The sequence below is a fragment of the Triticum aestivum genome, chromosome 3B (genome assembly GCF_018294505.1).
Source record: "Triticum aestivum cultivar Chinese Spring chromosome 3B, IWGSC CS RefSeq v2.1, whole genome shotgun sequence".
NCBI classification, from domain to species: domain Eukaryota; kingdom Viridiplantae; phylum Streptophyta; class Magnoliopsida; order Poales; family Poaceae; genus Triticum; species Triticum aestivum.
Genome location: NC_057801.1, coordinates 833,220,139 through 833,239,917, shown reverse-complemented (window position 1 = coordinate 833,239,917; position 19,779 = coordinate 833,220,139). Strand labels below are relative to the sequence as shown.

Genomic DNA, 19,779 nt, shown 5'->3' with positions numbered 1-19,779 from the left:
ACTGTGTGTCTAGGCGGATGGTAATAGGAGACAAGGGACACGATTTTTTTACCCAGGTTCGGCCCTCTCGGTGGAGGTAAAACCCTACTCCTGCTTGATTAAAATTGATGATATGGGTAGTACAAGAGTAGATCTACCACGAGATTAGAGAGGCTAAACCCTAGAAGCTAGCCCATGGTATGATTGTTGTTCGTCCTATGGACTAAAACCCTCCGGTTTATATAGACACCAGAGAGGGCTAGGGTTACACAGAGTCAGTTACCATGGGAGGAGATCTACATATCCGTATCGCCAAGCTTGCCTTCCACGCCAAGGAAAGTCCCATCCGGACACGGGACGAAGTCTTCAATCTTGTATCTTCATAGTCCAGGAGTCCGGCCAAAGGTTATAGTCCGGCTATCCGGACACCCCCTAATCCAGGACTCCCTCAGTAGCCCCTGAACCAGGCTTCAATGACGACGAGTCCGGTGCGCAGATTGTCTTCGGCATTGCAAGGCGGGGTTCCTCCTCCGAATACTTCATAGAAGATTTTGAACACAATGATAGTGTCCGGCTCTGCAAAATAAGTCCCACATACCACCGCAGAGAGAATAATATCTGCACAAATCTAATCTGCTGACGTATTTCGCAGCATGACATCACACCACGGCCAAGCCTTTATTCGAATCGTTTTTATTGTCCCACCTCAGCGCACTTAGCGAGGTGGTTTCCTTGGCACGTCTTGTCGAAGCAGAGATCGTGTCCCCTTATTCCGGGATTCTCATCAATACGGGCGTGGTTAACCCAATCGTGCCATTAATTACGGCGCTTGGGAGATAAGCGAGTTTTACCAGGCTGGTGGGGGCACAAGTTTCGTCCGCCCATATAAGGGGATAAGGATCCACCTTTTTCATCTATGCCTTCTTCCTCCTTCGCTTATCCATTTCCACGCACTCGAGCTCCAGCGCCCAAGTCCGCACTTCCCACCTCAGCCTTCTCCAGCCATGTCCGGAGTGGGAGGCCGGTGGATGGCCTCCTCCGTCACGGAGGGGCACATCAAAAAGTTGAGGAAAGCCAGATACTTGTCCAACGAAATTGTGCACCGGCTTCCAGACGAGGGGCAGCTCATCCCCACCCCCAGGCCCCATGAGAGGGTGGTGTTCCTCCCCCATTTCCTCCACGGACTAGGCTTCCCACTCCACCCATTTGTCCGGGGGCTCATGTTCTACTACGGCCTGGATTTCCACGATCTAGCCCCGAACTTCATCCTCAACATCTCGGCGTTTATTGTCGTGTGCGAGGCCTTCCTCCGCATCAAGCCCCACTTCGGCTTATGGCTGAAGACCTTCAATGTCAAGCCGAAGGTAGTGGGCGGCCAGCAAGCGGAGTGCGGAGGCACCATTGTGGGCAAGATGCCCAACGTTATACGGCTTGAGGGGTCCTTCATGGAAACCATCAAAGGGTGGCAATCGGGATGGTTCTACATCACCGAGCCGCGTGACCCTAAATGGGCAGCGGCCCCCCGAATTCCAATATGGCATCCCCACACGGCTCACCTCCTGGAAAGAGAAGGGCCTGTCGTGGGGTAATTCGGGAGAGCTGATCGGACTCCAAACCTGCGTCCAGAAACTGGTGGACAAGAAGGTTAAACTAGTCAACGTAGTCCAGGTCATGCTCCTCCGCCGCATCCCCCCGTGTCAATGACGGGCTTTTAACTTGTGGGAGTTCGACCTAGCCCAGCACCAAACTTTGACCAGGCTCTTTGACACAACGCACGAGGATGCCTGGAAGGTGCTATTCAAGGGCGCCGAGGTTCCCCCTCCCATTACCGAGGATCGTGGATTCTGCGCGAAGTGCCAAGCCAACGTAGTAAGCCTGTTTTACCCTTTACGGGATACTCTTTTTTCATAGTTTGACTCTATGCGGGATCTAAGCTCCCGTTCCTTTGACAGGACTGGCAGAAGAAGACTGGACAGATCGACTGTCCGGCTCCTTTGCCCGAAGGCCCAGCAGATGCCCGCTTGGTGAAGCTGCTGGTCCCGGCACCTTACGTGGTGCCAGAGAAGAAGGCCATGGGAACTCGAAAGAGTTCCCGGAGCCCGGTGGTGTTGGATTCATCGTCCGATGACTCCAAAGCGCACTCCTCCCACGAAGACGAGGAGGAGGAAGAAGAGGCCTCTTCCCCTCCAGCGGGGGGAGGAAAGAAAAGGAAGGCCGCCCCAACTAGGGGGGCCGGAGGGTCCAAGAAGGGAAAGACCCTTCCTCCGGACTACTCCACCAACGCCGATGAAGGCGAAGAGGAGTGGCTGTCCAGGGCCAAGCCCCTTGCAAAATCGTAAGTATCCGGATACCAGAATAACTCATGGCATTCCTTTATTGCACAGTATCTTCTGACGCCGAATATAATCATTCAGTCCGCCCAAGGCCGGGCTCGACGCTTCGTCGAGCGGCTCCCTGGATTCGTCGGATGTGAATAGTCTTTCACTCCCGACTGCTACCTCCCCTCGCCCTACGGACGATGCCGAGGTGGAGTCCCAAAAGGGGCCAAGCTAGGAGGAGGTGGTCCTGGAGGCGCCGCAAGGCGACCTCCCGGACTCCAGGCGCAAAGGGGATAAAACCCCAAAGGGCTCTAAGTCCGGCCCTGGGCCAGACACCGCACCGGAACCTTCAGTGGTTCCGGAGTCCGGCAGGCATCCCCCTAGTAAGAAGGGCAAGCCTACGACGCGGTGACCTCTGTCCAAACGGAGGCACCGGATAATTTGCTGGAGGTGCTTAACGACACCTCCATCGACGAGGAGCACCGCACTATTATGAGTGCGGTGATCCAGAAGGTTCAGTCCGTCAAGAGCGGGCTGATGAGAGCCTGTGCCAGCCTTCTAACAGGCTTTGAGGCATGTATTTAAGATATGTAAAAATATTACCGCATAGACAGTAGCCCCCGATGCTCAGTTTGGTGTTCGGAAAGAAAAGCCGAACTGAGGATCTGAAAGATATACGTAGGAGTCTAACATAAGTATGTCAATATGGGAATGCAGGCTGCGCTGCTCACCTCTGCCTCACTGACTATGGAGGTCGATGCATTGAAGAAGAGCGTCGAGCGGTCTGAGAACGAGCTCGGCCTTGCCAAGAAGCAGCTCGAGGACAAGGAAGGTAAGTAATACCTTATGTAAGTATATAAAAAGATCTGGTTGCAAATAATGACAGGACCAACGTGAGTATTACAGGGGCCACAACCGAGGTGGCGACCTTGAAGGAAGCGATGTCCAACGCCGAAGACAATGCGGCCGTGGAGCGCACCAAGCGAGAAAAGCAGGAGGCGCAGGTGGAGGAGGTGCAGCAAGAGCTCCACGCTCTCGTGAAAAAACACGAAAGTTTGGAGCTTGACTCAAAGACTCGAGAGTCCGAACTCGCCTCGACCCTTGAGAGTGCCAAATCTGCCAAGGCCGAAGCCCAAAAAGCCCTCCAGGAAATTGAGGCGATGAAGAAGATAGCGGCGGGTAAGGCATTCTTTATGCAAAGCAAGCACGTGAACGTGAATTACTTGTTACTTACCCGAGTCCGGAGCTCTCCAGGAGCATTCGCAGATCTGCCCCGCAGTGTGTCCGACGCAGCCGCATTCTACCAAGCCGAGGAAGGGAGCTCGACGGAGAAGGTGTTCTGGTACCAGTATGTTGAGTCCGGACACCCGGTGCCCTTGAGCGACCAGCTGAAGCAGCTGGTCGAGCTCCATAAGGTAGCCGAACATGCCATGAAGGGCCTTATAGTCCGGCTATGGCCTGGGGAAGTCATGCCTGGGAGCTACTTTGGGCTGGTGAGGCGGATGGCGGATGCCTATCCATGGCTTGAAGTCATCAAGCGCTCCATATGCATCGAAGGCGCCCGTAGGGCCCTTGCCCGTGTTAAAGTACACTGGGGCAAGATGGATGCTGAGAAGCTGGTGACATATGGGCCACCGGAGGGCAAGGAGCATCGCAGGCCCGAGATGTATTATGAGGGCGTCCTGAAGGGTGCCCGCCTTGTGGTGGATGAATGTTCCAAGGATGTAATTTTTGAGTAAACTCGCTCGTGTTATCCTGTGCGCTGAAAACTTATTCATATGCGCTAAGCAACGCTTTTTGAATTTAAAATATTACCTTCTGTGCGACCGTTTATTAAATCTGAGAGATGGCGAGTCGTCGGCTTCTACCCCCATGCCACGAGTGCTGGGGTGTTCGGGATAAACCTGAGCGCTCTTGTTCCCATTCTTGGGTCCTTCGAGGGAGGCGCTCAGCACAACGAACAAGGCAATCGGACTATAATGCTTTATTACTCTCACTTAGCCATAGAATTCTATAATTTTAAATTTCGGCGAAGCCCCTAGTATTCGGAAGACCGAGTTCGGGGCGCTATCCATGCGTAGGCCGGACAAAACCAGCTCCTCGCTCTAAGAGGCATAAGTATTTATGGACTCGAAACCTCTCGAACAGCGACCAGCTCTCGCCCTATCATGACGGTCAGTTTTAGCTTTCTCTACTGAGGTGCTTAACCCAGCTCAACCGGGGCACAATCACAGTAGTTCTCCCAGCGCTACCTTAGCCGATATAACGGAACGTAAGGTACCAAAACATGGGAGCCTGGCAAACCCAACTATTGACCCAAGACATGATTCGGAGCCGATGCATATAATGCTATAAGTTCGGGGTGCCGCACTCGTGAGAGTGTTCGGACTTCTCACACCATATTCTGGGCTACTTAAGCCCCTGGTGTATTGGCCGTACCAAAGTGTACGGTTGCATAATGTCATAACGGAACATATTTACATAAAAAATGATGGCAATAATAGACAAGAGCTATGTATTGTTTATTTGAAAGGGCCGCGGTAAAAGCAGAACGATACAAATGGTGCGATAAGCAAGAGATGGGACTATTTGACATGTCCCCCTCTAGGGGCGAGCTGCGGGATGATATGTGAAACAAGTATACTGCTCGTTATAGAGACCACCTGGACATTCGACGTAGCTTTCTGCCTCCCTGGCTGTTGCATCGTGTGTTCGGCGATTGTACTGGCGGACAGGCCTTCCAGAGAGTGGAGTCCTGAAAGTAAGAAAAAAAAGGAATGTCAAAATCGGGAGCCCCTAGTGCGGTTGAGACGCATTTTGGGCGTGTCGTGGTTGTGCCCCTCCCCTTATGCCCATGGTATTTCCAGAGCGTAATTATGTACGCGTAGTACTGGTTTCACAAGTTCGCGAGGGCTGGGGTTGGGGCCGCACTGCTACGCTTGCTCGGAACGTGCCAGGTGGTCTTGTTGTAGGTTACTCCGTGCGCACTTGACGGTGTCCGGACATTTAATAGCCGGACTGGAGAATTGCCTTGATAGGCTACTTTGTACTTCCGCCGCGAGGGCCGTCGTATGCTCCTCCGTTTGGAGAGAGCGTTCGGTGTTTCCATTGACCGTAATGACTCCTCGAGGGCCTGACATCTTGAGCTTGAGGTAAGCGTAGTGCGGCACCACATTGAACTTTGCAAATGCGGTTCGTCCGAGCAGCGCGTCATAACCAATGCGGAACGGGACTATGTTGAAGATTAACTCCTCGCTTCGGAAATTATCTAGGGATCCGAAGACCACTTCGAGTGTAACTGAGCCTGTACAGTTGGCCTCTACACCTGGTATGACGCCTTTAAAGGTCGTCTTTGTGGGTTTAATCCTTGAGGGATCTATGCCCATTTTTCGCACTGTATCCTGATAAAGCAGGTTCAGACTGCTGCCGCCGTCCATAAGGACTCTAGTGAGGTGAAATCTGTCAATGATTGGGTCTAGAACCAATGCGGTGAATCCGCCGAGGCGGATGCTAGCGGGGTGGTCCCTTCGATCAAAAGTGATCGGGCAGGAGGACCACAGGTTGAACTTTGGGGCGACTGGCTCCAACTCATATAAGTCCCTGAGTTCACGCTTCCGCTCCCTTTTGGGATGTGGGTTGCGTCCGCACTTGTGGGGGAAAGCCCTTCTGTCCCCCATTGTTCGGCGGCCGGGGCTCCTCCTCGTCATCGCTATGCAGCCCCTTGTCTCTGTTTTCGGCACTTAACTTGGCTGCCTGCTTGAACACCCAACAATCCTTGTTGGTGTGATTGGCTGGTTTGTCGGGGGTGCCGTGTATCTGGCATGAGCAATCGAGTATTCGGTCCAAACTGGACTGGCCTGGAGTATTTCTTTTAAATGGCTTTTTCCACTGACCGGGATTAGAGCCTCTGAATCCGACATTAACTGCCGTATCCTCAGCATTGTCGCCGTTAATGCGGCGCTTGTGCTTGGTATCCGAATTACCGGGGCTCTTGGTCATGTTATTACTACAAGCTAGCCAGCTGTCTTCTCCCGCGCAAAAGCGGGTCATGAGTGTTGTGAGAGCTGCCATGGATTTCGGCTTTTCCTGTCCTAGGTGCCGGGCAAGCCACTCATCACGGATGTTATGTTTGAGGGCTGCGAGGGCCTCTGCGTCTAGACAGTCGACTATTTGATTTTTCTTGGTTAAGAACCGTGTCCAGAATTGTCTACCCGATTCCTCTGGCTGCTGAATTATGTGGCTTAGGTCATCAGCGTCTGGTAGTCGCACATAGGTGCCCTGGAAATTGTCGAGGAATGCGGCTTCCAGGTCCTCCCAGCAACCAATTGACTCTGCTGGCAAGCTGTTAAGGCAATGCCGAGCTGGTCCTTTAAGCTTGAGTGGGAGGTATTTGATGGCATGTAGATCATCACCGCGGGCCATGTGGATATGAAGGAGATAATCCTCGATCCATACCGCAGGATTTGTTGTGCCATCGTATGATTCGATGTTTACGGGTTTAAAACCCTCGGGGATTTGATGATCCATTACTTCATCTGTGAAGCATAGTGGGTGTGTGGCGCCTCTGTACTGGGCTATATCACGATGTAGCTGAAATGAGCTTTGTCTGCTGTGTTCGGCCTGGCCGGATTTGCCATATCCGGCATGACGGTTATCGTCACGTGCCGTGGGGCGCCCACGCGATTCGTAGATCGATCTTGTTTGCCTTGCCTTGTCCTCCAATATATCTCGCAGGTCTGGTGCATTTCTCCGTGCCTTGGTATATTTTGAGCGACGCCAATGTGCGGCTTGAGTGGATGGCCGAGAGGCCTCTCTCTCGCACCCACGAGGTGGCCGGTCAGCCGCGCCGTGCGCTGGTGATGTAGGTTTAGGTGCTTCTTCCTCTAATCGGGGTAGCAGCCTGCACTCTGGGTAGCTCTTGGAGGGGCGTTCGAGTTCGTACTCATCGGCCGCAAGGACTTCAGTCCATCTGTCGGCTAGCAAGTCTTGGTCAGCTCTAAGCTGTTGCTGTTTTTTCTTGAGGCTGCTCGCTGTGGCCATAAGCCAGCCCTCAGGCACGACAAATTCGTCGTCGTCGAGGCTTGCCTCGTCTTCGGAGGGAGGCATGTAATTATCGTCCTCTACCTCTCTGTCTGCCACTCTCTCATGAGGGCTGGCTTCTCCATCCTCCTATGCTGAATCCTGCTTGAGGGGGTTGTCTTCGGCACTGTTCGGGGTGTTATTATCTCCCGTGCCGGAATCGCCGTTTTTGCTTTGGCGGAATTTAGAGCGGCGTCGCTGACGCCGGCGCTTAGGCTGCTTCTTGGAGGGCTCATCCATCGTTGTTCCATCGCCATTCCCTTCTTTTGGGGTGTCCACCATGTATATGTCGTATGATGAGGTGGCCTTCCAGTGCCCTATAGGCGCTGGTTCTTGGTCGTCTCCTGCATCGGCGTCCATACTGTCGATGTCTTCGGAGTCGAAGTCGAGCATGTCGGTTAAATCATCGACAGTGGCTACAAAGTGGGTGGTGGGTGGGCTTTGAATTTCTTCATCGTCCACATCCCAACCTTGCTGACCATAGTCCGGCCAGGGCTCTCCTAATAAAGAGAGAGACTTTAGTGAATTCAGAATGTCGCCGAAGGGCGAGTGCTGAAAGATGTCCGCGGCGGCAAACTCCATGATCGGCGCCCAATCGGGTTCGATCGGCAGGGGCGCGGAAGGTTCGGAGTCCGGAGAGGAGTCCGGCACCTTGGAGTCACGAGCTTCGCAAAGGACAAGGCTGGTGTTCGGCTCGATCGCCGTAGAGATTGCAGCCCCCGACGCGGTGTCCAGCTACCCGTCCTCGATTGGCGCAGTTTGGTCCGAGCTAAGGGTCGGAGCGGACACTGGTGCGGCCTCCTGGGCACTGTTCGGCGGCAGAGCTAGATCATGCCTATCGTGACAGCGCGGCGCGCTCGGCTGAGGCTCGAACCCGTCGAAGATCAAGTCTCCGCGGACGTCAGCCGTGTAGTTCAAACTTCCAAATCTGACCTGATGGCCAGGGGCGTAGCTTTCGATCTGCTCCAGATGGCCAAGCGAATTGGCCCGCAATGCAAAGCCGTCGAATACGAAGATCTGTCTGGGGAGAAAAGTCTCACCCTGGACCGCATCATTGTTGATGATCGGAGGAGCCATCGGGCCTAAAGATGACGACACAGAGGAACTCTCAATGAAAGCACCAATGTCGGTGTCAAAACCGGCGGATCTCGGGTAGGAGTTCCCGAACTGTGCGTCTAGGCGGATGGTAACAGGAGACAAGGGACACGATGTTTTTACCCAGGTTCGGGCCCTCTCGATGGAGGTAAAACCCTACTCCTGCTTGGTTAATATTGATGATATGGGTAGTACAAGAGTAGATCTACCACGAGATCAGAGAGGCTAAACCCTAGAAGCTAGCCTATGGTATGATTGTGTTCGTCCTACGGACTAAAACCCTCCGTTTTATATAGACACCGGAGAGGGCTAGGGTTACATAGAGTCGGTTACAATGGGAGGAGATCTACATATCCGTATCACCAAGCTTGCCTTCCACGCCAAGGAAAGTCCCATCCGGACACGGGACGAAGTCTTCAATCTTGTATCTTCATAGTCCAGGAGTCCGGCCAAAGGTTATAGACCAGCTATCCGGACACCCCCTAATCCAGGACTCCCTCAGTGCCCCTAGAATAGAGGCGCAGTGCTCAAAGAATGTCATGTTTGAGTGACGATTCTGTTAAATGTAAACAATTATGTGTTTGACTATTGCCTGAAAGTATTGTAATATCTCCTGTGTGGCTTTTTATGTATGCATATAACGCGAAAGTTAGCAGTCGTTGGCTTCGGCGCCCATGCATATAATGCGGGGGTGTTCGAGAAAATATGCGTGAACACACTTGATCCAACGTCTTGGTCCATTAAGGAGGTGATCGCACGTCGAACCAGGCAACCGGACTATATAGCTGTAACACTTTACACTTAGCCATAGGAGTTTGAAAGGTGGAGCTACTATGTAGCCCCTGGTACTTCCGCGAGCGTCCGGATACGGTGCGCGTACTTGACCGGTAGACCGGTCCTTCGTTAATGAGGAGGAATCCTATAGATTTCGATTAGTCCTCGAGTGGTTGACTAGTCTTTCGCTGTATCATGACAATCAGTTTTCAGCTTTCTGTACTGAGGTGCTCGTCCGGAATAACCAGGGCACAATCGCAGTAGTTCTCCTTTGGCCGCCTTAGCCGATAGAACGGAACGTAAGGCAGCAAACCCAGGAGCCGGGCTAACCCAACATTTGACCAAAGACAAGATTCGGAGCTGATGCATATAAGGCCAAACTCGTGACGCCGAACACTCCCGAAGGTATTCAGATTTTATAATATATATTGGGCTGAATGTGCCCTTGACCCTGTAATTCCAGGTACGTGCGTTGATCTGTCGTGGCCAAAAGCCTAGAACGCCAGTATCCTTATGGGTTTATGAAATACCCATGGGACGTCGAGCAACAAGAGACAATAAAGGAGGTTTACACAGGGGCTTAATCTAAAGAGAAACCTGTGGGCGGGGCCCTGCAGCACGTCTGCGTCTGTGTCTCCGTTGTGCCGTATCCTAGAAGGGTGTTGCACTGGTAGTGTCTGTAGAGAAAAAAAAAGAAAACATGTGAAAAGTTAATTATGCTCGAGAAATGTTCGAGATCCGGCCTGTTGATGAGGCAAGCCGAATTGTGGGCTTTTGTTACATGTTTGCACCCCCTTGTATTATTTATGGGGACAAATGTACAACCCATGGCTCAGGTATATCCGAGCCATTTTGAAAAATGGTGTATTGGACTCGTCTAACTGTGTCCGTGGTCTTGATGACCAATCATGTGTTCTGGTGGGAGAGGCCGCCTAGAGTCCGGCAGCGGGAGCTACCGCATACTTCTCTGTGTTTCCGCTAACCATGATGACGCCGCGTGGACCGGGCATCTTGAGGTTAAGGCAGGCGTAGTTCGATATTGCGTTAAAGCAAGCGAAGGCCGTTCTTCCAAGCAATGCATGATAATCGCTGCTGAAGGGGGCGATGTTGAAGAGTAGGTTCTTGCTTCTGAAGTTGTCGGGAGAATCGAATGTTACTTCTAAGACGAGGGAGCCCCAGTAGTGGGCTACTACGCCTGGAATCACTACATTGAAGGTGGCGTTATTTTGACTTATTCTGGATGGCTCTACCCCCATCTTGCGGATGGTGTCTTGATATATCAGATTAAGACTACTGCCGCCATCCATTAGGACGCGAGTAAGATGGTATCCATCAATTATTGGGTCGAGCACCAAGGCATCCGATCCTTCGTGTCGGATACTGGTCGGGTAGTCCCTGTGATCAAAAGTGATCGGGCAATTTGCCCAGGGATTGAATTGGGGGGCTACGAACTCTGTGTGAGTTGCGTGTACCTTGTTTACCATTTTGACTTCTGATGGGAATTGTTTCTGGCCCCAGGTGTTTGGCTGGCGAGGCTCATCCTCGTCTTCGCTTGGTGTTTCCCTTCCCTTGTGTTCGGCGTTTAACTTGCCGGACTGCTTGAAAACCCAACATTCTCTGTGGGTATGATTTGCAGGTTTGTCGGAAGTGCCATGGATTTGGCACAATCTTTCTAGGACTTTGTTCAGGCCGGATGGTTCCTCTTTACTGCCTTTGAATGGCTTCTTTCCTTGACCAGGTCGAGAGCCCCTAAATCCGGCGTTGACCGTTGTGTTGTCTGGACTACCGTTATTCCGACGTTTGTGCTTAGTGTGTCGTGGCTTCCTGTTGCCATCTCGGATTTTGGATGTACTCGGGTCGCTGGTGCCTCTACAGGCCAACCAGCTGTCCTCGCCCGCACAAAACCGGGTCATGAGGCTTGTTAAGGCTGCCATCATTCTCGGATTTTCTTGGCCGAGGTGTCTGGCAAGCCACTCGTCTCGGATACTGTGTTTGAAGGCCGCTAAGGCTTCGGCATCCGGACAGTCGACAATTTGATTCTTCTTGGTGAGGAATCTGTTCCAAAGTTTGCGGGCGGACTCTCCGGACTACTGTATTATGTGACTTAAGTCGTCAACATCTGGAGGCCGGACATAAGTCCTTTGAAAGTTGACCCTGAAAGCATCCTCAAGTTCCTCCCAACTTCCAATTGAGTTTTTGGGGAGGCTTTTCAGCCAATGACGAGCTGGTACTTTCAACTTGAGGGGGAGGTATTTGATGGCGTGGAGGTCACCTCCACGAGCCATGTGTATGTGAAGGATAAAATCCTCAATCCATACACTAGAGTCCGTCGTTCCGTCGTATGACTCTATATTCACGGGTTTGAATCCCTGTGGAAATTCATGATCCAGCACCTCGTCCGTCAAACACAGGGGGTGGGCGGCCCCTCTGTATCTGGCCATGTTGCAGCATGCTGCCGGCTGCTGTTGCTCCCAGTGTTGATTCCGGACTAGTATTTGATCAATATGATCGTTGTGGTGGCCCTCATCCCGCGTCGGAGCATGTCCTCTGGACCCATAAATGGATCTGGCCGCACTGGCCTTTTTGTCCAGGAGCGCTCGTAAATCGTGTGCGCTATCGTTGGCTGCTCTATCGCGGCCATGAGGTGGTTGGTCCGGCTGAGTAGCCGTATTGTTTTTGGGTCGAACGGCTGTTGTGGCTTCATCTTCAAATTTGGGTAGCAGTTTACCCTTTGGGTAGCTCTTTGTGTGGCGATTATCGCCACGTTTCCCTTTGGTGTCCAGCACCTTATTCCATCTTCGGTTGAGCGTGTCCTGTGCGGCCTTAAGCCTTTGCTTCTGCTTCTTCAGGCTCCCTGTTGTGGCCAGGAGTTTTCTGCGGAGGTTATCTTGTTCCGAATGTTCTTCCGAGACAATGAACGCATCGTCAACCGGACTGTTCTCCTCTTTGGAGGTAGCATGATGAGTTCGGCCCTCTGAATTTATCTGATTGGGCGTCTGCTCCAGGCTGTGTTCGGCATGACCTGGTTTGTCCTGCTCCATCGCTGGGTCCCTATGGTCGTTGTTGCCTTTGGAATCAACCGGAGTGTCATCCTACTTTGAGTTGTTATCGCTATTTTTACTGTGACTGGACCTAAGGCGGCGCTTACGCCATCATTTTTGCTTTGCCCCGAGGGGTTTATCCTCCGTTGTGTCCTTTTTGTCACCATTGTCTTCTTTGGGGGTGTCCACCATGTAGACGTCGTACGATGAAGTGGCTGTCCAGCGCCACGTGGGCGGTGGTTCCAGATCGTCCCCTACATCGACGTCCATACCGTTGATGTTATTGGGGTCGGAGTCAAGCATGTCTCTTAGGTCATCGACAGTGGCTATAAAGTGGGTGGTGGGTGGATTGCGATTTTCTTCGTCTTCCGTATCCCGCACGGACCGGACATAGTTCGGCGAGGAGTCTTCTGACAGAGAGTGAGACCTTAATGAATTTAGCACGTCTCCTAAGGGTGAGTGCTGAAAGATATCTGTGGCGGTGAATTCCATAACCGGAGCCCAGCTGGATTCGATGGGCTCGGATGCGCGCGGTCCGGAACACACGACCGGAGGTGAGTCCGGGGGTCTGGAGATACAGATCCCTTTAGGAGAGGAGTCTGCATTCGGCTCTAAAGCTGATGAGTGTGCGGTCTGCGGGGCGGGGTCCATCCACCCGTCCTCAGAAGGCACGACCTGCTCTGGAACAAAGTCCGGAGCTGTGGCAGGTGCGATGTCCCAAATACTGTCCGACTGCAGACCTAGGTCATGCTCGTCGTGATTGTTCGGCGCTCCTGACACCGGTCCGAATCCATCGAAGATCAAGTCTCCGCGGATGTCGGCAGTGTAGTTTAGGTTTCCAAACCTGACCTGATGGCCGGGGGCGTAACTATCGATCTGCTCCAGATGGTCAAGCGAGTTGGCCCGCAGTGCGAAGCCGCCGAACACGAAGATCTGTTCTGGGGAAAAAGTCTCACCCGGGACATCATGGTTGAAGGTTGGAGAAGCCATCTAGCCTTGTAGTGACGACACAGAGGAACTCTCAGTGAAAGCACCAATGTCGGTGTTAAAACCGGCGGATCTCGGATAGGGGGTCCCGAACTATGCGTCTAAGATTAATGGTAACAGGAGGCTGGGGACACGATGTTTACCCAGGTTCGGGCCCTCTCGATAGAGGTAAAACCCTACTTCTTGCTTGATTGATCTTGATGATATGAGTATTACAAGAGTTGATCTACCACGAGATCAGAGAGGCTAAACCCTAGAAGCTAGCCTATGGTATGATTGTTGTTGTTGCCGTCCTATGGACTAAACCCTCCGGTTTATATAGACACCGGAGGAGGCTAGGGTTACACAGAGTCGGTTTACAGAGGAGGAGATCTATATCCGAATCGCCAAGCTTGCCTTCCACGCCAAGGAGAGTCCCATCCGGACACGGGACGAAGTCTTCTGTCTTGTATCTTCATAGTTCAACAGTCCGGCCAAAGTATATAGTCCGACTGTCCGAATACCCCTTTATCCATGACTCCCTCAGGGGCCACCAGTTTATTTGGCCAACAATAGTGTGAGAAAATTATTCATTCAGCAACCAGAAAAATATGTACTCCCTCCGTTAAGAAATATAAGAGCATCTAAACACTCTTATATTTCTTTACAGAGGGAGTCCCAAGTTAGCAAAGAGGACATTGGTAATTTTTTTGGAAATGTACTTTCACTGATTATAACCTCATATAAAGATAGGACAAAGCGATCCATTGGCATTAAAAATATTTCTAAAGAAAGATGAATACACTACGTACCCTGGGATTCTTACAGAAGTGTGGAAGAGTAGAACAATATGTATCGTTGTAAAAAAGGAGAGGCTCTCCTCCGGGCGTTTCAAGACAAAATCATTTTGTGTACTAACAAAATAGTTTCAGTTAATTTATGAAGTGACGCAGAGTCTATCATGTGTATTTACAACATCGAATTATGTTTAGGTACCAAATATGTTTTCAAGTAGCATGTATATAGAAAAAGATTGTATTTGTCTGTCTATTGACTTAATTGACCTTTCCTGAAATAGAAAAGAAATAATGGCTACCCGCAGACTAAATTGTTGCACAAATTTTTTAGTTTTCATTAAGTATATGACTGAAAAATGATATCTGAGGAAAATATGATATACATAAAAGATAATAGAGTTCATAACGTATATACATGATATCTTCATGATCATCCCATCCATGTAGAGAAAGACATGCCTTGTATAATCTGATATCACAAATAATTAGACGATACCCTTCTTCCATTATATAACATGTATTTGATCATACATCATGGTTCCTTGCTTCAAGATATCTTTCATTATATGGAATGGAAATATATGTGTGCAAGACGATATTTCTGTTTAAAGAAAAAATAACTTAATCTGCTCATGGTGTGTGTCTGCTAAAGTTCGCACAGAGCACATAGATGTCAACTACAATAACAGTTTATGATAATAGGGCAGTTCTTATTTTCAGTTAAAAATAATACACAGAGCACATACCTCGCTTCTGGTCATGGTTATGAACAATAAGAAACTAACCGGTATCTAACCAATCATCTCAGGCTGTTGAAAAGGATGAAAATTTGAGAAAGCCTTTTATTACTAACACAAAACTACCTATGCTCACATACGCAACATGGATAACACCTTGAATATAAAGAATCTTTCAGTAGACATTTTATTATGTGTCCATGCCCCGGACTGTAGTAACCTGGCTTTTTTTTTTTTTTAGAAAAGGAGGACGACCCCCGGCCTCTGCATCTAGGAGATGCATACGGCCACTTTATTGATTATTCTCGAGAACCATACAAAGTATTACAACAATGTGTCTGAATCCACCATCTTGGCAACATGTGCCGCTACTCCTATCCAATATGATGAGGGGGCGCTAGCTGGGCCACTACCCAAACCACTCACCTAAGCCTAACATCAAAAGCCGGAAGCCGAAACTCATTCGGTAACCCCAGCCGAGCCACATACTGGGTCTGGGGCGCAATCCGGTCAGACGCACTCGTGTGTCGTCGCCGCCATCTTCCACAGGTCCGTCTTCAGATCAAATTGAGGCTTCTACCTTGTCTGGCCACTCTGCCATCGACGTCCCCATGACGCCAGACAGCTTCCTCCTCCTGCACGAGTCCATCTCCGCGCATCAGACGCCGAGTCTCCACAGCACCATGCCGCCGAGATCCGCCATCATCAATGTGAAAAATGAAGCACCGCTCCACCAAAGTCGCCGTCCTCTAGTCCCTCGAGCCCGTGTGCACCTCCAAGAATGACGCCCCCAGGGGGGAAGACGACACCAGAGAGTCGCCGCCATCCGATCTACTGATCTAGGGTTTCCCCCGGAGGTAGCAGAGAGTGGCCTTGAACATCTCCACGACGATGCCTTCAGGAAGGGGACGACGCAGACAACGTCGCCATCGCCGGCCTTGGCAATAGCCATAAGCAGGCTTTCACCCAGATCTGATCGAAGACCTCCATCTCTCGTGCACGGGTCGCCGCCATCCTTGCCGGGATCTGGAAGATCCCGCAAGCCAGATCTCAGTAGGGAGAAGCCCCCCCCCCCCCACCCACCGAGACCCGCCGGCCGAGCAGGGAAGCAGGGGCCGGCCCAGCCAAGCGGCAGCCGCCCCCAGCCCGCGCTGCCGCAGCCCTCGTCGCTGGCCACCGGATCTGACGACGCAGCCACTGCTGCCCCGCCGCCCCCAAGCCAGCACGCCCCGCCACCAGCTCCACGCAGTCGCCGCCGCGCTGTGACGCGCATCCGCCGCCGCGCCGCCCTGCGCCAGCGCCGCGCACCTCGCCTGACCCATGTGTCTCGCGCCACAGGGCCCCAGGGGAGGTGGGAGGGAAACCCCGCCGCCACCGACGCCAGCCGGGCTTCGCCCGGTGGCGCCCTCCGGCGGCGGCGGGGAGGGGGAGAGGCGGGGAGGAGGAGCTGGCGGGCGACGGCTAGGTTTTCGCCCTGCCGCCCGCGAGAGCGGCTCGGGCGACGGGCTCTTCTGAGGTTAGTTCATAGTAACCTGGCTGCACCCTATTTAACTGAGTAGGATCTGAAGCAAAAATCTTCTGTAGATTGCGCCTTTATCTTTCTCTCCCTCTTTTCCTCCAGGCGCTGCCTTAGGTCTGTATTATTCTTTTCCACCGGTTTCTGTTTACCTACTCCCTCGCATGCATTCCAGCAGTGCAGGAAGCACTTGATGAGGTAAATTCCTTGTCCAAATTTCGTTTGGTAGGTAGGTCTCTGACGATGGCATGAACTTTATCGCCCTTCTCTGATTCAGACCTGCTCGAGTTATCCCTACTGAAACTGCCAATGGGTGCCGTCCATGTACCGTTGTCTTTCATGGTTGAGCTGCGACCTGGGGAGCCACACCCAAGCATTCTCCCCACTGGGACAACGAATCAACTGGAGGCTCACATCCTCCCGCCGCATTAACCAACCTCCTACACTTGAAACAGAAGTGCCGGATGTTCTCATAAGTAAAATCGAACCAAATCTGCACTTATCTCTTTTGTCTTGTGGGGTTGATGCGAAGAAGAATCCCCTTACCAGAGGCTCATACACTGTAATCTTAACTCTAACACAAAATTATTAGCCTCTCGTGTTAGTATTAATCTTGATGCATGTAGCTAGATGGTCAGCAGGCTGTTAGCGGCGCCCGTTGGAGCTGGCCGCATCGTCCGTGTGGCGCGCGCGTCGTGCATCCGTTGCATGCATGGGCAGATAAGGACCATTCCTTGAGGGCTGCGTTAGCTGCAGTTTCCTACGTGCGAGGAGGCAGGAGTGGCGGCCGAGTCTTGTGGATCATGGGCTGCATGTAGCAACTCGATAGGCTATTTAAGTTGTACTAGTTGGACTGTTTATGTACGGCTGTGAGTTAGGAAAGAGAAAAGGATTCGGGTGTTCGAGCGCCCGCGGCGGCACTCCGTGCGCCGGCCGGCAAAACTTTTTGTGTCTCTACTCCAGTCGTCGTCTCCTTTCTCCTACCTCTGTCCGTGAATGAGCTGAGAGAGAGAGAGCAGCCAGGCTTGGCAACAACATCTCGCAGTCCCATCTTTATTCACATGACTAAATCCACTTTCACTATCTCTCCCAGCCAATCACCAAGAGAATCATCAGTTCTTTTATTAAGGGGGAGATCCTTGACACTGGCCCAAGCTTCCATGTTGTTGAACACCATCTCGGAGTGTCCCGTGCTGCCCTCGTAATCCTACAAAATAATTACATTTAAATTGAACTGCAATCACTTCCAGGTGGTTTCCGCGTGGTGAACCAACCTTCCACGCCTTCTCATTTTTCTTTAGCTCTTTCCCAGGAAAAGATGTAGGAGACCACGTTGATGGCTGAGATTTTATTCCATCTATTTTTTCTGTTAAACAACAGTACTGCGTACAAAAACTGGACTCTAGTTTTTTTAGGTGAAAACAGGACTCTTGTTAGGCTCCGTATGACAATTGAATTCCTTGATCAAGGGAGAGAATAGAAACGAAGGAACGGTGCAAACCATTGGCCTCCTTAATCGTGAGAAAGAATAAGAAAGAAGGAAAGGTGCAAATAAAAACACAGAAGATATACTTGTATTTCTTGATTAAATATGGATATATATATAAGTTGATCTTGACCGTGATAACTTGGTATGTCGTATTATTCTGATTCATTGTGTTGGTTGGATTCCAGGAGATGGCCAGCTGCGCTAGGGCTCTGTTTGATGTTTTTTTTTGTATGGGCTGATTGATGGTTAGGTGGCCGAGGATTAGATGGGTTGATCTACACCGTAATAACTTGGTCCCACATCAGGTAAACGGCTCCTAATTTTTAATTAACGTGGTAATTACTTGTACCGTAAGATAGATAGATATGTAACCACCCCTTGTAATTGTTGTACCGTGAGATCCGAAAAGTAATAAAAAGTACGGGACCGAAACGGCCCTGTTTGCCATCATCTCGCCGTGTTCTCGCGTGTTGCAGTTCCAACGAGTTGTGCCATCAATCCAGCTGCTTGGTCTAGCTTGCTTACGTGAAGCTTCCTGCTGCTTGCCTGTTTATTTCTGCACGTACGTGCGTTGGCCAAAGGATCGGCCAGCTGGAATACACGGAAAGTACTCGTCGGCGCTCGTACGTACGGGACCGAAGCAAAAAGGCTTACCGTCAAAAAAAGTAGTTATGTGAAATTTGGCAATGGCAACTTCTGCTTGTATTTCAGTTGATGTCCCTGTGAGTATCTAGTAAACTAATCAGACATGCATGGTTGCACACATGGAAGAAGCACAGGGAGAACAAAGAGAGTAAGAAAACAACCCACCTCGCTAACTAAGGAAATGCAAGCACAATCACAAGCGTTCCACAGCAGAAGGCGTCGAGTACGAAGTGGAAGGAAAATAATGGTGGTGATCCGTCAACTACGACAGGCGGCCACGCACGGACGAACCACATAAATCTGGGGAACACTAAGGCCGAAAGAGAAATTAAGGCAGAGGTTGCCAACGGGCGAGGCAACCTCCTCGACATCACAGACATCACATATACTCGAAGTCGATCTTGAGGGCGTTCGGACCTTCTTGGCCGAGCTCGCTGTTGAGCTGCACCTTGGCCGCGGCGAACGCCTCCTCCTTGGTGCGGTCATCGGCGCCACTCTCCAGCACCCTGTTGACGGCCCTAAAGATGGGCTTCCACCGCTGGGCCTCGAGGTTCACCGCCCCCTCGGTTTTCGCCCGATTTTCCATAAATTAATTAGGCAATTCTCTTCTTCTTAATTAATCGATGAGGCAATTTTTTTTGCCTCCGTTTCAAAAAAAAAAGGTTCACCACCCCCTCGCCCGCTTGAGCGTCTCGGCGTCGGTGGTCTCTGTGCTGTGGCGGGAGAGCACCGTAATGGCCTTCGCCATGGCCTCCTGCCGCAGCTGCAGGTCCTCGTCCCCAGCGGCGACTGCCCTGTTGCTAGCAGGGAGTACGAGGTCGACATTGATGGTGCGAGCATAGTGTCTGAAACTCACGGTGGCCTCCTCCTTGTTCGGTTCCACGTCGTCCGGGCACGAGGAAGAAGACGACGCCATGCAGACCTCCTGCTGCGTCAGCGGCTGGTCAGCGTTGTTGCTGCTAGCGGCGACAGCAAGGAAAAGGAGGAACAGAAGGTGGAGCGCTGCCATGATGAATACAATCGATGGGTAACATCCCTTCTCCGGAGAAAAGGATGAAGTAAGTATATATGGTGGGTGGCAATGGACAAGCATACCGATTGCATTGCACAACTGAAAGCAGAGTGATCGGTGGCAGAAGAAAGCGCGTGACTGACCTGATCGATCTGGCGTCCTTGTTCGTATTATTTTTTTACTACTCCTTTACACTAAAACCACGTCCCTTATTTCGGGCTGGAGGATAAACTGGTGGCCCTCGTAAATGCACGCGCATCAATGTGATTTTTCCACAAAGGATGAATTTTGTTGACTCAAAATGAAGCATCAAATGGATACAAACACGATA

The 19,779-nt window shown here is 51.3% G+C and overlaps 1 protein-coding gene across 1 annotated transcript; it reads right to left on the bottom strand.

The window, feature by feature from the left end:
* Window positions 1-18,518: 18,518 nt before the first annotated feature.
* On the bottom strand, window positions 18,519-19,456 carry LOC123066939 (uncharacterized). Its single transcript, XM_044489917.1, has one exon. The coding sequence runs from the start codon at window positions 19,443-19,445 to the stop codon at window positions 19,101-19,103; it is 345 nt and encodes a 114-aa protein (XP_044345852.1). The 5' UTR covers window positions 19,446-19,456; the 3' UTR covers window positions 18,519-19,100.
* Between the last annotated feature and the right edge of the window lie 323 nt (window positions 19,457-19,779).